A 15,659-nucleotide genomic window follows, 5' to 3' on the forward strand; every position below is an offset into this window, starting at 1 on the left:
CCAGAAGCTGCCATGGCCCTGTGCTTGCAGGCACTGCGGCGTGAACGTCCCGCCATCTGGGCCCTGGAGCCTGAGCAGGCTGGGAGTGGGGGGTTGCCAGGGAAGGCAGCAAGGAGATGTGGGGGGCTGAGACAGAGACACAGAGTGGGCACAGAGAGGGAGACAGAGACACATGCGGGAATGGGGACGCAGAGGGAGACAGAGAGGAGACTGATGGGGGCGAGACAGAGGCACAGAGGGCAAGATGGAGACGGGGGAGGAGGGCAGGAAGAGAGATGCGCAGGCAGGGGAGAAAGGATATGGAGGGAGAGATGAGCCACAGCGGAGACAGACAGAGACAAATGGAGCCACAGAGACACACAGGGAGACAGAGACACAGAGAGGGAGCTGAAGACAGAGACCGAGTCCCAGATGCAAATGAGGGCAGAGACGGGGTGGGATGGGGAGACAGAGACTCCCCTGGAGCTGGCTGCATGAGGAGGCTCATGGCTTCCCTGCAGTGCCCTTAATGAGGCAATTGTGTCCATTGATCCCGGAATCGATTGGATGGGGGGGGGCGGGCACTGGAAAGGGTGTTGCTGGTGCTTCGCCAGAGGAGGAGTCCCTGCCCTCCCTCCTGGCCGTCACCGCTGCCCTCCCCAGGCCCTGTCCTCTCCCACCATCCCCTGGCTGACTCATCATTCGCTTGTCCCGTCCCCCCAACCTGCACTACCCCACCATCCTCCTGACTGAGGAAGCACCTATATGTCATACCCCACCCCGCCCGGGGCTGGCCCCATGCTGTCCTCTGTCTCCTGCTTCCTCCACCCCTTAACCACCAGCTGGAGGAGAACTGGCAGGATTGGGTTTGCCCAGAGGGCTGGTGAGGAGGACAAGAACCCAGGAGACTGAGGAGAGAGCAAGAAAATGACCTGATGTCGAAGTGTGATCTGATATGGGGCCAGCCTACATGTGTGCCCCATCCGCTCAGGGCGGTACATGGAGTCCAGAACCTTTTTCCAATTCATCCTTTTGCACTGGAGTTGGGCCTAAGCAGTGATTTGCTGGTAAATGTTTAACAACTAGCCCTTCTAAAATAATAAAGTCCTGATCTGTAGCATTTGCCAATTTCCATGGTGTAAATGCTCCCGCCATAGCTGGTTTTAAGCTACCAACACGATTCCACCGAATGTGGGGTTGGGAAGAGACGTGGACAATTGGTTCTCCCAAGCCAGTGAGAAACAGCTCCAGCACACCACTGGGCCCAAGGCACTGTCCTTCTTTTTAAAGAGGTCACAACAAGTAAACGGTCATATTTACTTGATGTGGCACATGCTCAGAGAGGGATACGTGGAGGAGGAGCCCTTAACCCAGACCAGAGAAGGAATTCAGGGAGGGCTCTGTGTAGGAGGTGACCTCTGGGCTGAGTCTGAAGGAAGAGTAGGACATAGCCAGTGAAGGTGAAGGGCAGGGCACAGTATGAGGGCTCCGGCAGTGGTCCAGGCAGTTCATACTACATCTTCATCCCTGGAAATGGAGAGCAGAGGGCTGGGGAGAGCTGGCTGGTAGCTGGATCTGCAGGACCCAATCAGTTGGAAACATGGGTTGAGAGGAGGCAGCAAGGATGACTCCCAGGCTTCTACCTGGGGTGGGAGCAATGTGGCTTGAGCAGATGTGGGCTGGGAGACATGTTGCATACAAGGTGCCTGCGGGCCATCCTGACCATATCCAGCAGACTGTCGGAGCTCAGAAAAGAAGTTGCCTTCTCTTCTGTGTCCTGCCTGGCTCTGCACTGGGGCCAGACCTCTCCAGGAAGAGGGGAGTGCAGGAGTGGGGCCTCGGAGACACAGGAGCTTCCTAACATCTCCTTCCTGGCTCTGGGTCATGGTGGGGTGGGGGACAGGTGCTAGTCTAATGTTCTAGAAGAGGGACAACAGCATATGGGGAGAGGGGAGCTACATGTAGCCCAGTGGTCTCCTGGGCTGTAGACGGGGAGAGGAGGGGGAGGGACCAGGGTAGATGGCCTTGCAGGCTGAGAGAGGACAGGGCAGGTGATGACTCTGCTCATTGCTCACACTCTGGGGCCATCCTGTCACTCCAGATACATGTCCAGAGAGGGTTTCTATTTATAAGTGAGTGAGTTTGGCTGTTCAAGGCGAGAGAAGCTGGGGGAGGTGGTCCAGATATGGCAAGTCTGAACTTTGAAGGAGGTCATAGACTCCTTTTCAGTTCTGCTGAAGGCTGGGGACCCTCTCCCCAGAAAATCCCCATATGCCTGGACACCCTAAATGTGGCCTTTGAGGGCAAAGGTTGATGGACACCTCCCACCCCAGCCAGTCCCTTGGTCTCCAGATAGAGGAGCCCTGGCTGAAGAGCTAGGGCTGAGGACCAAGCAGAGCTTTGGGGGATGATCCTTTACAGCTGACTGGCCGCAGACATTCAAAGGCTATCTGGTGTGGGAGGGAGAGGGGCATTGTTTTGGAGATGTCTGCTAAGGTGTTCTCTTGTTCTTTTAGGCATCCCCTGGCTCCAGGCTCTCCCAGTTCCGCAAACAAGGGGAGCATATCCTGTGCACAGCACACTAGAATAGAATATTAGAATATCAGGGGGTTGGGGGCTGAGCCAGAAACACCCAAGAAATGTAGGTTCTGGTGGAAAAGTCATTCTGTTTCATGGATGATTATTCCAAATGCCGCAAGAGAGGCTTCAGGGGACAAAGGAGAGCTGCTCATCCCCAGCTCTCCTTCGGAAGGGCTTCACCAAGGTGGTGGCTTTTGAACGGAGCCTCGAAAGATGAATGGAATTGACAGTGGCTTGGGTGGTGGGGGTGGGGGGAGGTGGGAGATGGAGGGGTGGGTAGGAGCAGAGAGATCTAGGTGGAGGGATTAAGGCACATGCACAGGGTGGCACTCGATGCTCTGAAGGACAGTCAGGTTTTCCTCCCTGCCCTGGCCCCGAGGTGTCTGAGCAGTGATTGATGTTAGCCCAGCGAGGAAGCCGGTGCTTCCCATAGGTGCAGGCTGGGTGGGGGAGGGCCTAGAGGCTATTTCTGTTGTTCAGATCAGAGGCAAAGAGGGCCCCAAGTAAGGCCATAGCTATGGGAACGAGGGGGTGTGGGTAGGACGCAATTTCACTGGCAGGTTCTCTGGGCTGGGGCACCTTAGTGTCCAGAGGGATGAAGGGTGGGCAAGAATCCTAGATAACCCGAAGTTTCTAAGGCAGAATCCCGAGCATGATGGCGCCGCCCGGGAAGGAGCAGGTTTGGGAGAGGAGGTGAGAGGGTTTGTTTTGGATGCACTGAGTTTGAGATGGCTGTGGGCCATCCCAGGAGGGAGATCAGGCAGGCTCTGGATCTCTGGATGAGAAGCCAGGGGCTTGGAGAGATTGTTTAGTGTCATCTACACCCCAGTGACAGCCAGAGAGGTAGGAGTGGGGGTACTGGTGGAGGGAGCGGGCTTAGACTGAACTCTGAGGAATGCTGGCCTGAGGGAAGAGAGGCGGTGAAATGAGCACTGGGAAGGGGAAGAGGCGGTTGCTCAGGGTCGGGGAAGCCAAGGGAGGCTCAGCTGCTGCTGAGGCATCCACTAAGAGGAGGGCTGGGAAGAGGGTCCCTGGACAGAGCTGGAGCTGTGGGGCCCAGAGTTCAGAACTGAATGGGTCTGGAGTCCCACAGAAGCTTTCTGCTTTTAGGCAGGGGGGAAGGAGATTGGAGAAGTAATGGATGCAGGCATAACTGATAGGCCAGGGCCCAGGGGAGCCGGGGGCGGGGGTGGGGGGTGACAGGGGGGCGGCGGGGGAGCACATCAAAGTATCAAAGTGCAGGTGGAGGAACAGCTGGCTCCCTTCCAGGAGAGGAAGAGGGACAGTGGGATGCACAACACAGAGCTCTTTGGAGGAGGGACGTGGAGCCCCCCATGTAAGCCTGCAATGAGGGGCCAGGTGGGGAGTAGGGCTGGGGGCTGCAGAGTCCAGAAGGTTTGAGGCAGCTCCTGGGGGAGACAGGAGACCTAAGAAGGGAAGAACCAGGGACTGTGAATAAAGGCATGAAACAGCCGTGGGGCCACCACCCACAGGGAATCACTTGTCCAGTCAGCACATGTTCGTGCCTCTCTCTAGCGATACTCAGCACTTCCAGAGCCGCAGAGGAGAGGAGGAGGGCAAGGGCACTTACCTGGGCTGGGGCTGGGCGGGGCAGGAGCTCTTGAAAGTCTTCGTCAGAAGGGCAGCCTTTATGTGGCCTACTGTGGCCCACCATGGGCTAGACGCTGTCCAGGTGGACAAAGCACAGGGGCTGCAGCTCCAGCATTTTATTATTTATTTATTTTAAGAGATGGAATCCTGATCTGCCCCCTGGGCTGGAATACAGTGGCTTGATCATGGCTCACTACAGCCTGGAACTTCTGGGCTCAAGCGATCCTCCCACCCCAGCCTCCCCAGTAGCTGGGACTACGGGCACCTGCCACCATGCCTGGCTATAGCTCCAGAATTTTAAGTAGCAGGGGCCTTGGGTCAGCTGTCTTGAAGCTGAGTGGGCACCGTGAGTGTGCTGTGCCTAGTTAGCTTGTGTGTTTACTTTTGAGGGCTTTGGGGAGCTGGGAAATATCATGTCACCTACACCCCAATGACAGTGGGAGAGGTGGGAGTGGGGGTGCTGGTGGGGGGAATAAGCTTAGAATGAACTCTGAGGAATGTTGCCCTGAGGGCAGAGAGGCAGTGACTGTGGCTAAAGCCTCTCCTTGGCACTGCCTCTGATTAGGAGGCCCTGGGGACACCATGACACCTAGCAGTGTGCCCAGTGGGCAGGAGGGCACAGGAGGGGGGATCCAAACTGGAGAGCTTCCGGGGGCTGGGGAAGACCAGGACCATGATCTACATGATGAGGCCTGTGAGATTTCCAGGAAACCTCCTGCCACCGAGGTGTTCCCTGACTTCCCACACCTCCTTGAAGACTTGCCTCCCACTGACCCAGTGACCCTCACTGCCTCACTGCAGCCTGTCTGCGCCCCTGTCCTGGGTGGGTGGGAGCAGCAGGTAGGCCCATCAAAAGCAGAGGTGAGGTGAGCTGAGGAGTCTGAACAGAAGAGCAGAGATTTCAGGGTCAGTGGAGCAGGTGGAAGCTGGGGCGATGGCAGCTGGCTGGGGTCGGGCTTGGGCAGAGCAGGAGTGACTGGTCCAAGCCTCTGCTCAGCTCTGACGAGGCCTGTCCAGCCCCTCATGCCCTCTCTGCAAGAGGCACATCACTGTCTGCCAGAGCTGGCTCTCAGGCCTCCTGCCTGGACTGCTGCAGTATCCTAATTGGTTTCTGTCTCTACCCTCCAAGCCGTCCACACGCTGCCACCACTGCAGCCAGATTAATCTTCTTAATACACTGCTTTGCACATCTCCTTCCTCCCTTCCCACCCGCCCCCAGGGCCTCAGTGGCAGCGTGGTAGGCAGAGACTGGTCCAGAGGGAGCAGAGGAAGGCTGTTCCACCTGGCCCTGCCGACCCTGTAGCCTTCTCTCCCACCAGCCCCTCTCACCCTCTGATCTGCGCAGACAACTTGATTCTTGGTTCTGCACTGTGCCCTGCACACCCCTTCCCTTGCTGTCCCCAGCTGGGGACACCCTCCATGGACATCCTCCCAGGCTGTCCTCCCCACTGGCCCACTGACCTCAGCCGGGATTGAGCTCCCGTGGCTCCTGGGTTTTGCCCCCAGTGTGGTGTTTAGTTGCAGCCTTGCAGATATCGGTCCTGCCTTGTGTGAGCTTGGCCCTGGGCTGGGGTTTCTCACAGCCTTTCACTCCTTTGTTCTGTAGAGCAGCCTCCCAGGAGGTAGTGTTACCCTGTTTAACAGAAGAGGCCACTGGGGATCTGAGAGGCAAAGGGACTTGCCCAAGGTCACATAGGAAGAAAGTCTCAGAGTTGGTGGCACCTTTCTAACACCAGTGTTTGGCACACAGAAGGCACTTTTAGGGCTAGTTGATGGAGCAGCTATGAGGCTTGGGGAGCCCCAGTGCTGGGAAGTACTGAGCAGCTTAACGCTGCTGCAAGGTGACAGCCGGAGGGGAGGGGAGGGGAGGTGTTAGGAGATGGGAGATGGAGATTTACAGTCAACATCAGCACAGACAAGAGACCTGGGACCTCTGGGTGGGATAAGCTCAGGCTGCCTGGCCTCATTTCACAGAAACCTCCACTGGGCCTTGACATCTGTGAACTGCAGGAAGGATGCAGGCTAGACCTGGGAAGGGGCTTCCACAGCTGGGGATGGCCAGTGAGGGGTGGCTGGCTCCAGCCTGATGAGTTCGTGTGCTCTCTGTGTGAGCTCTGTCTGGGTATATGGTGGGGGCGATGTTGTGGAAAAGGTCTTGAGGGCAGAGATGTAGAGGGAGGCACAACGGACCTGGCTCTGCACCTCTCCAGGAGGGTGATGTGACCTCCATCAAGGCACCACACCCCTCGGAGCCTCAGTTTCCCAGACTATCTAGGAGGCTCACAGCCCTCCCTCGTTTGTTGTGAGCAGGGAGGAAATGAAATCCCACGAGGAGGTCTTCAGCCTAGTTGGCCTGTGGTGGGCACTGCCAGATGTTGGCTCCACCCCTGCCCCTTTTCAGCCATAATTACAGCTCTGGTCCCTGGGGCAACTTTGTTGCTAAGATTGTGTCTCTATGTCCTCGTCCTGCATTCGCAGATCGTTCCCAGCCTCCAATTTAGTAACTTGGACAGACCTGGCTATCTGGGGGAGGAGGGCTCTTTTTCCATGGCTCACTGGAGGGAATACCGGGGCCCTGGAGAAGAAGAGGCATTGACCCTAAGTGTTGCAGGGAGACTAGAGAGAGCAAGGCAGGGCCGAGGGAGTGCGCCAGGCCCCTTTCCACCTGCATCAGGCTGCCCTGCTTTTCCAGGCCTGGAGTCACTTGGCTGGGCAAGACAGGGGTTCCAGCCTTTGCTGGCACAGCCCTTGACAAGGTCCAATGAAGCAAGCCTTATGGGACGGCAGGCATCGCAGGAGCCTGGCATCATCCTTCTCCATAAGCCTCTTGGTGGTGTGCAGGAGAGTGAGGTGTGCACGTGTCCACAAGCCGTCAGTACAGACTCCTGAGAGCCCCGTGGATAACATCGGGGAGTGAAGAGAACAGGCTCCTTCTCCACACACAGTAGTAGTCGGACTTTTAGAATTCACTGATTGAGTAAATACGTGACATCAAAAGCTACTGTGTTTTCAGCAACTTTTAAAAGAACGTTTCATTAATTTTTATTTTTAGCAGCTTTTTGGGGGTATAGTTTATATGCCATGAAATTTGCCCATTATAAGCGTACCTCAGCTGTGTCTTCACATCGAGTTGGTCTTTATTCCTAGAACTCTGTTGATTTGAATATAATTTTAGAAGACACGTTGTGTATCCAGTCCACCGTGTATCTGGATTCACAAGCCCCTCACCATCACCGTGGCTTGGTTCTGAATCCTGACTGTCTAATATTCTTGGAGTCAGAGGGATGTGGGATTGGGCCCCACCCCAGCTCTTCCTGCCCTGTGACTTTGAATTGGTCACCCTCCATCTCTTGGCGTCTTTTGCCCCTATGAGACGAGCATGGCAGGACTACTGTGTGAATGGCATGAGGGGAGGTGCATGGTGGGCCAGAGAACCCATAAAACATCATACCTGTGCGGTCCATGTTCATTTTAATCTAATCCAAGGCCCGAAAACACGGCGAGTGGCAGAGTGACAGGGAGGAGGGTTTGCCAACTCCAGCTCCCTGGCAGACCGGACTTGGAAGCACAGAGTGGGGGGATCCACTTAGCCAGGTGGGGTCTGAGCCCAGGGCTTTATATGCATTGATCCTGGCCCCGCCCCACCTCCTGTACTGTGCTCACGCCGGAGACACTAATGGCCCTGTGTGACCGGGCTAACCAGGTCAGGTGGCAGTGCCCCCACTCGCAATCCACGGAGCTACGACTTACTTGAGATCTGCTGGAGCAACGGGCTCCATGCCATACCGGCCCCCACGACAGCCACTCCCCCTCTGCATAGCTGGCTGTCTGCCTGCCTGCTGGCCCTGACTCTGCCCCCAGGCCTGCCTTTGAACAGTCTGAAAGTTTATCTCTCTCTGAGTAGCTGTTGTCCCCGAGGCCCCCAAATGCCGCTCACCTGCTAGTCAGAAGCCCCTTGTTCCGAGTCTTTTCACCTCCCATCCAAGCTGGCCGCACAAACTAGGGCCATTAGGATACATTTGGGTGTCCTCAGGCCTGACTGCAGGCTTGGTTGGGCAGCTGGCCAGCGAGGCAGTGAGAAGCAAGGAGAGGTGTCTGATGGAATGAGTGCCTCATTGGAATGTTTCATTAACCCATACTTTTTGAGCAGCTACTATGGACTTGGCCTCTGCCCTCCAGGCCAGACACCTAGTTTGTCCAGACATCCATCAGGTGGACAGTGGGGTCCATTGAGCCAACCATATCTCTTCTTGCTTCCCCAGCCCTCTGCCTGGCCACACCCCTCCCTTCTTCAACCAGAACCAGGCTGAGGTTGCTCATGATCCCCCCACCCCGTGCCACACCACCTAGACCCTTGGCTGGGGAGACTCCACAAACCCTTAGGCATTCAAGTGCTGCCTCTCTCCCAGCTAAGCCTTTCTCTGTGTGTTTACCCCTCACCTTTTCTCCCCTGAACTCCCGGACTTGCTGCCTGGATAATTTATTTTGGCACCGAAGCATTTAAGGCCTCTTGTGGTTATTCAGCCGTTTTGTGTGTGTACAACGTGTTTCTAGCAGACACTGAGCTCCTGGGAGGCGGGGCGTGTGGCTGGCATGTTTTTGCAGCTCCTTTAATGCCTGGTGCATTGCTAGGCACTTCATATTGAAAGCGAGGTCACTAGTGAGCTGGAATGGCAGATGAGACAGGGTTCGTCATTCGTCCTTCTGAGGACTCTAGGGTGCATCCTCAGTCCCAGTCCCAGACTTGGGTAGGGAGCATGAAAGGAATTACCTCTGGTGTTTCACATTTGGCCAGAGAGGTTGAGAATCTTGCTGAAGGTCACAGAGTGAGTGACAGGATAGGCTGAGGATTAACCCGGGTGTCCCGGGCTCAGGCTGAGGCTCCAGGTGTCTCCTCAACTGTGACAACCCTTCCTGGGTGTCTGCGTGTCTTCCTTCTGCCTATCACCATGTGTGTGACTGGGAATGCGTGCATTTTTCTCTCTCTCTCTCTGTGTGTGTGTGTGTGTGTGTGTGTGTCTGGAAGGAAGCAAGAGTAGCCAACTGTTGTCCAAGAGAAAGCTGCCAAGTCCACAGAGTAATTGTGGAATACATGTGACGTTGTGTGGGGCTTGATGACCGGGTGTGCCTGTGAGGCCTTGGCGATCACCCTCTGACATCCGCCAGCATTGTCGTGCTGCTGGCCTGGGACCGCTAGGCTTGCATTGTAGCCTAGGTCAAGATGGGCCATGCAGCTCCCAGCAGGAGATAGGGCGGAACCCACGGCACAGGCCTCCCATTGAGTTTGTGGCCCCTGAATCTGAGACCCAGAGCTGGGGCTATGGGTTTTCACTTGGCCCTTTCCTGGGGCCGCTGCCCCTGGGTGCATTTCCTCCTGGAGCCTTTGGGGCAGGGTCCTCCCCATGGGCCTGAGCATCCAGCAACCCCTCCGCACAAGCTTGCTGTTCCTGCTCCTCCTCTCCCTGGTGTCCCATGTTTGGAGGACTGGATCGAGGGGCTCAGTGATAAGCCAGCTGCCTCACATCCCACCCTGCCCTGCAGCCCGAGGAGCTTACCAACGCCCTAGAAATCAGCAACATCGTCTTCACCAGCCTCTTTGCCCTGGAGATGCTGCTGAAGCTGCTTGTGTATGGTCCCTTTGGCTACATCAAGAATCCCTACAACATCTTCGATGGTGTCATTGTGGTCATCAGGTATGACTACCCCCCGGCACTGACTCTCACTTGAGGAATGCTAGCAGGGGTGGCTTGGGGCCAGGGGCCATGCCACCTATTCCCCTGGGGTGGAGGGGTCTGGAGTCAGGCCCCACTGACCCCACAGGACCTGCCACTCCTCCTAGGTGGGGGGTCTCTGTGTCCCCATGCCCCCTCCATCTCTCTCTTGGCCCCACCTTGCTCCTGTTGACCTTGGGCTCACCTCTTCATTGCCCAGGCCCCTCTTTAGTCTCCTCTCTCCACTTCTACCTCTTGTCCTTGACCCCACCCAGGCCTGGGATGGGCGAGGGTTGGAGATTGGCTTTAGAGAGGAGTTGGAAGAGGTATGAGGCCCAGCCAGCTGCCCGGCTCGAAAAGTGCTTGGAAATCATCTCAGACACCAGCAACTTGCTTTAGGGTTTCCAAGACCTTGGGAAAGTGCTCCATCCCCGCAAGGCCTGGGGCCAGGAGAACCACTTTATTGCTTTTGGAATTGGCTTTAGATTTCATTAGAAGAGAACAAAGCAAATATTCCATAACTTGATGCAGTTGCATTGGCCAGATTTAGGGAGGGGGTTGTCTGCTGCCAGGATGTGATCTCTGGCAGGGAGGAGAGGGTGGAGGGGGCCGGGGCTGTCACCCAAATCCTCACTATCTTGGAGGCTCCTGCTTGGAGGTCTGGGGGCCCACCTGTGCCCCATTTTCTCTCGACGTGCCCACCCAGCCAGGCCCTTGGGTGCTACTGAGTCCTCTCCGAGGGAGTAGGGGGAGAGGGTGAAGGTGCAGGGGGCTCAGGCTGCCTGCCCCCTTTGCAGCGTGTGGGAGATCGTGGGCCAGCAGGGGGGCGGCCTGTCGGTGCTGCGGACCTTCCGCCTGATGCGTGTGCTGAAGCTGGTGCGCTTCCTGCCGGCGCTGCAGCGGCAGCTGGTGGTGCTCATGAAGACCATGGACAACGTGGCCACCTTCTGCATGCTGCTCATGCTCTTCATCTTCATCTTCAGGTGAGGGCGGCATGGCACCTTGCCGGCTGAGAGACCGGCCAGGCTGGGGGCAGGAGGGCCTGAGGGGTGAGGAGCACTGGGCTCTCATCCCTAGCTTGTGGCCGGCCCCCTTGTGCCCACAGCATCCTGGGCATGCATCTCTTCGGCTGCAAGTTTGCCTCTGAGCGGGATGGGGACACCCTGCCAGACCGGAAGAATTTTGACTCCTTGCTCTGGGCCATCGTCACTGTCTTTCAGGTACGAGGGTAACAGGGCAGGGCGTGGACAGGGGCCGTCAGTTGCCCCTAGTATAGGCCCTGATTCCTGTCCTCTGCCCGCAGATCCTGACCCAGGAGGACTGGAACAAAGTCCTCTACAATGGTATGGCCTCCACGTCGTCCTGGGCGGCCCTTTATTTCATTGCCCTCATGACCTTCGGCAACTACGTGCTCTTCAATTTGCTGGTCGCCATTCTGGTGGAGGGCTTCCAGGCGGAGGTAACCCACTGCCCTGCCCACCTCACCCTGCCCACAGCAGTCCCACTTCCAATTGGCTGCCTGTCTTGAGCCTCCTCCCTCTGTTGCCAACTTTGGGGGCCTGGGAAGTCCCACAGGAAGAGCCTCTTAGACTAAGCCGGGGTGGACCAGGGGCAGGAGGCTCCAGATCTCGTGCAGCCCCTCATCACATGGGACACAGGGTGGTTGTTTGGGGTCCCTCCACCAAAGCTTAGCTACCGAGTAGACATCCCCTTCAGAGTTGGCTAGACCCCTTCCCCAGAGAGGCAGACCAGATAAGTGTCTGCCTGTGGTGCAGCTGGACTCCTCAGCACAGTGCTCTATGGAACACCCGGAGAGGACCCCTCTGAGCCGAGGGGTGCAGGAGGCTTGTGTGCAAGTTATCTGAGCTCTGACTGAGCAGATGAAGATGCCACTAAGACCAGAGCAGGGCTGAGCTGCCCAGGGTGAGAAATGAGCCCAATTAGCTACGGGCATGGCAGAGATGAGCGTCCTATTTCCAGCCCAGGCTCCATCACCTTCGTCACAGGCAGCGTCATCAATTAATATTGATTTACATTGATCCTGCCCTTGCCATGTCAGCGAGCAGCCTCTGCCCAGAGGGCTGCACCCCCTCCTCTCCCTCAGCTCTGCCTCTCTTCCCACCCGAGCCCCCAGACCCACCCCAGCTTGCTGGGGCTTCAAACAGGGCAGTTTGACCCAACCTAGAAACGCTCCAGGTTGGGTCTGGAGAAGCTCTTGGTCCAGTTCTCTCTGGGTGACCCGGATGGAAACTCCCGCTGCGGCCTGGTCTATAAATACCTGGCACACGGTGGAAAAACAAAAATCTATTTTCCGACTCTTTCCCAGTCTTTCAAGGGAGGGCTTTTCCCTGTGGGCCGGCTGGGTTGGTGGGGTGCAGCGTATCTGTCCCACACTGGTCTTTCTCCCCGCTACCCTTTTCAGTCTGTAGTTATCCGTTATCGCATTTCCTCCCTGCTGTGGGGCAGCCAGGGCAGCTGGTGGGGGAGGCTTTGGTGATGGCTGTGCCTCTTGCAGGGAAGGAGGGAGGGACGCCGGTATGCTCCCTGGAATGGGACACTAATTTGGGGGTTCCCTGAGGCCTGAAGAATTAAGGGGCACCACAGTACTCCCACAAGAGCCAGTAGACTCACTCTGCTGCTGCTCAGGGTCTATAAGAGGAGGAGCTGAGTGAGGACCGGGCCCCCTGGCCCCTTCTGAAGGCAGCTCCTGCCAGCCACGGTTCCCTCCGAAAAATTCCCGTGCAACTCTGTGGAGGGAAATGGAAAACACCGCGGGCCTATTCCCCTCCCCTCCTCTGCCACTCAGCCGCCAAGGCAGTCTGGAGGTGCCCAGCACAGATGGCCCCCTCCCCAGCACTCAGCCCTTTCAGCAAACACCTTGTTAACTTGTTAACTTGAGTGCAGCTGAGCGGCCTGGTTGCTAGGCAACAGCAAAGCCGGAGTGTGGGAATGAGCGCAGCCTGGCCCTGGGGCGGCATGGTCACTCTGGCCCTGCTGGGGGCCTGGGACTGCCCCAGTGTGAGGGCTCAACAAGGCCCACGCAGCCACACCCTCCCCAACCTTCGCAGTATCAGGACCTTTGCAGGGAGGGTCTCACTCAGGATGCGGTGTCTTGGGCTGGGATGCTTCAGGCCTGGGGTGGGATGGAGAAAGGACTTTAAGAACATCCCCTCTCCGTGGGAGTGGGCAGTGACTGTGGCCCCGGAGTGCCCATGGGAGGGGCTGGGCCAGTTGCTTCCCTGTCCTGCATGTGGTGGGTAGGGCTGGGGAGTGTCCTTCGATGCCCATGGCCTGGACACCTCCAAGGCACCTGCCCTCTCCTGGGTAAGGTTTCAGGGGGCCCCACGGTCTGGCAGGGGAGTCTGGTTTTGCTGTTGTGATGGCCTGGGATTTTTGTTTTTATTTTGACAAATAAGACAACCCACCTTGGCAGAGGAAGTGGCTGCCCCCATTTTGGTGGGCTTCCCCAGCAGGAGGCTTCAAGTGTAGCCCCCTGCTGGCCTTGCTACCTTGCCAAGAGCTAGGAGGGGGTGGTCCAGGGACACAGCCTGCTTGGCTGGTGATTTCCTGACTTGCAGGGGGCAGCGCCCTGAATCCCTGTGTATTTATCATTCACACACTTAATTAAATGAACAGGCAGCAGGCCCTGTGTGAGGCCATTAATTGATACTAAACAACATCAGAGCCATCATCTCAGCATTACTTGTCACATCCCATCTCAAACGGAGCAGCTGGATCTATTCTGATCTGAAGGGACTTAAGCTGAGAGCATGAGACGTTATGAGGCCTGACTTGGCTCCGTGTTGACTCTGACTTTCGTCCATTCCTTTCCTTGCTTCCTACCCATTCCCCAAGCCCACTGCCTCCGAACCGGTGAGAGGAGAGTGGTGTTCTGAGCCACAGACTCGGGTTCCAGGCCCAGATCCACCTCTTACTCTGTATGATTTGGGGCAGTTTCCACAACTTCTCCAAATTTCGGGTTTCTCTTGTGTAAGATGGCGATCCTGGAACCCACTTCCTACCTTGCAAGGAAGCCAGCTGGTGTTAAGGAGGCAGTTTCCCATCCTGGGCACACCCTTAATGAATGGTGGCTGTTATTATTAGGATTATGGGGGGACCTGCCCTTGTCCCCATCTTTTTGGCCTCTGCACTCACCCTTCAGATTCATTCTGGCCTGAGGGCCTGTAGTTGAATTCTGGAAGGCTGTTCTGTCCCCTCTCTGCCCCCGCATTCCCCGTGTCTCTCAGTTCCCCTGCTGTGGGGTTTGCGCCCCTCCTTTTCTTCATCCTCTCTCGACACTGCCGATATCTGAAGGCCCCGAGCGCCTGTGACCAGCAGCCCTCCCCTGCCTCCCCCTTTCCCTGTAGGAAATCAGCAAACGGGAAGATGCGAGTGGACAGTTAAGCTGTATTCAGCTGCCTGTCGACTCCCAGGGGGTAGGTACGCGATCATGAGCCGGCATGCCTCCCGTGCCCCATGCCCGTGCCCCTCCACTCCGCCTCCGTGTCTCTGTGCTCGTGTTCACGCTCCGCTGCTGTGCAACCTGTCATAGCCGTGATGGTCATTGGTGTTGTGAGGTTTGCTTCGATTTTAAGTCCCTTCCCCCTTGAGGACACGGAAGGGAGGCACCTCCTTGCCTCTGCCCCCATCAACCCACCAAGGGCACCATCTCCATCCCTGCCAGACCGGTGGATGGGCCGGAGAAGGAAGGGACTTAGAATCCTCTGTGTGCACGTGTGTGGGGCACCCCGTGTGTGGGGCACCCCGTGTGTGGGGCACCCCGTGTGTGCGTGCCTGTGCTGAGGTCCCGGAGGAGTCCCAGACGTCCGGCTTCGGTGGAGTCAAGATCTGGCCGTAGACCATACTCCCCCATCTCCCACCCCTTCACCCCTTGCCCCAGGCCCCTGTTGGAGACCCCGCAAGCTGTCTCAGCTCAGGACAAGTCCTTGGAGGATGTGGGGATGGAATGTGGCTCTTGCCAAAATGTACCAATATTTTAAATCACCTCTGAGCCTTTGGCCCCTTCATCACCCAGTTGGGTCCAGCTGGCGCTGTCAGGGCTGGCTCCCGCTCTGGCCCCACGATGAGCCTGTGCTCTGCTGTTCCCTGCCCCAGCACCAGAATTCGGGGCGAAGCCAGCATTCCTGTGGGACACCATGGTGCTGCATATCCCGAGCAGCCCCCTGGAGATCCCACTTGATAATTAAAGGCCTCGTTAGGGCTGTAAACTGAGTTAATGAAAATGATCCCCTGAGATGCCAATTACCCAATATTTATGTCCTTATCAAAAGTAGCAATCAAGTATTCTTTAATAACTTCTTAAGCAGAAGTGTGTAATTACTGGGGAACCTACTGACCTGCTAAGAAGAAAGAAAAAACCGTCCCAGAGACAGGGAGAGAGGTAAAAATGGGGCCAGGGAGGGGGCCGGGACTTGGGGAAGATGAAGGGAAGACACCGAGGGACTGAAGTGGCGTCCTCGGGCTGAGCTGTTCTGTCTGGGGTCTTTCAATTTCCTTCCGGGGTCCTTGAGTCTGAGGCTCAGGGGAGGGGAGCTGTGGAGAGAAAGCAAAGGGCCTCCAGTGAACTTTTGCAAGAGAGGCTCTAGTGACCACTTCACTCAGGTCCCCAGGTCCCCAGCCCCCTCTGACCTGTGCCACCTGCCACCTAGCTACCCCTTCTCTCCCCAGCCAGCCTTGGTGACCGTTCAGCCAGGCTGGTTGTGCTGTGGGCTCACATAAGCCGTGGCCTTTTCTGAGGTGTGGCTGGAGAGGCAGAGG

At 56.9% G+C, this 15,659-nt stretch overlaps 1 protein-coding gene across 22 annotated transcripts in view; it reads left to right on the forward strand.

Moving 5' to 3' along the window:
- CACNA1G (calcium voltage-gated channel subunit alpha1 G) overlaps positions 1–15,659 on the forward strand; it is a 67,001-nt gene that overhangs the window by 20,153 nt on the left and 31,189 nt on the right. For 14 of the 22 annotated variants that reach the window (XM_063599259.1, XM_063599258.1, XM_063599260.1 and 11 more), the window contains exons 10-14: positions 9,712–9,863; positions 10,679–10,864; positions 10,987–11,101; positions 11,185–11,340; positions 14,249–14,317. In XM_063599259.1, coding sequence (XP_063455329.1) covers positions 9,712–9,863; positions 10,679–10,864; positions 10,987–11,101; positions 11,185–11,340; positions 14,249–14,317 — 678 coding nt within the window. The remainder of the gene's footprint in view (positions 1–9,711; positions 9,864–10,678; positions 10,865–10,986; positions 11,102–11,184; positions 11,341–14,248; positions 14,318–15,659) is intronic. The other 8 variants (XM_063599261.1, XM_063599262.1, XM_055100958.2 and 5 more) reach the window with 1 other exon arrangement.

Source organism: Pan paniscus, chromosome 19, assembly GCF_029289425.2.
Source record: "Pan paniscus chromosome 19, NHGRI_mPanPan1-v2.0_pri, whole genome shotgun sequence".
NCBI lineage: Eukaryota > Metazoa > Chordata > Mammalia > Primates > Hominidae > Pan > Pan paniscus.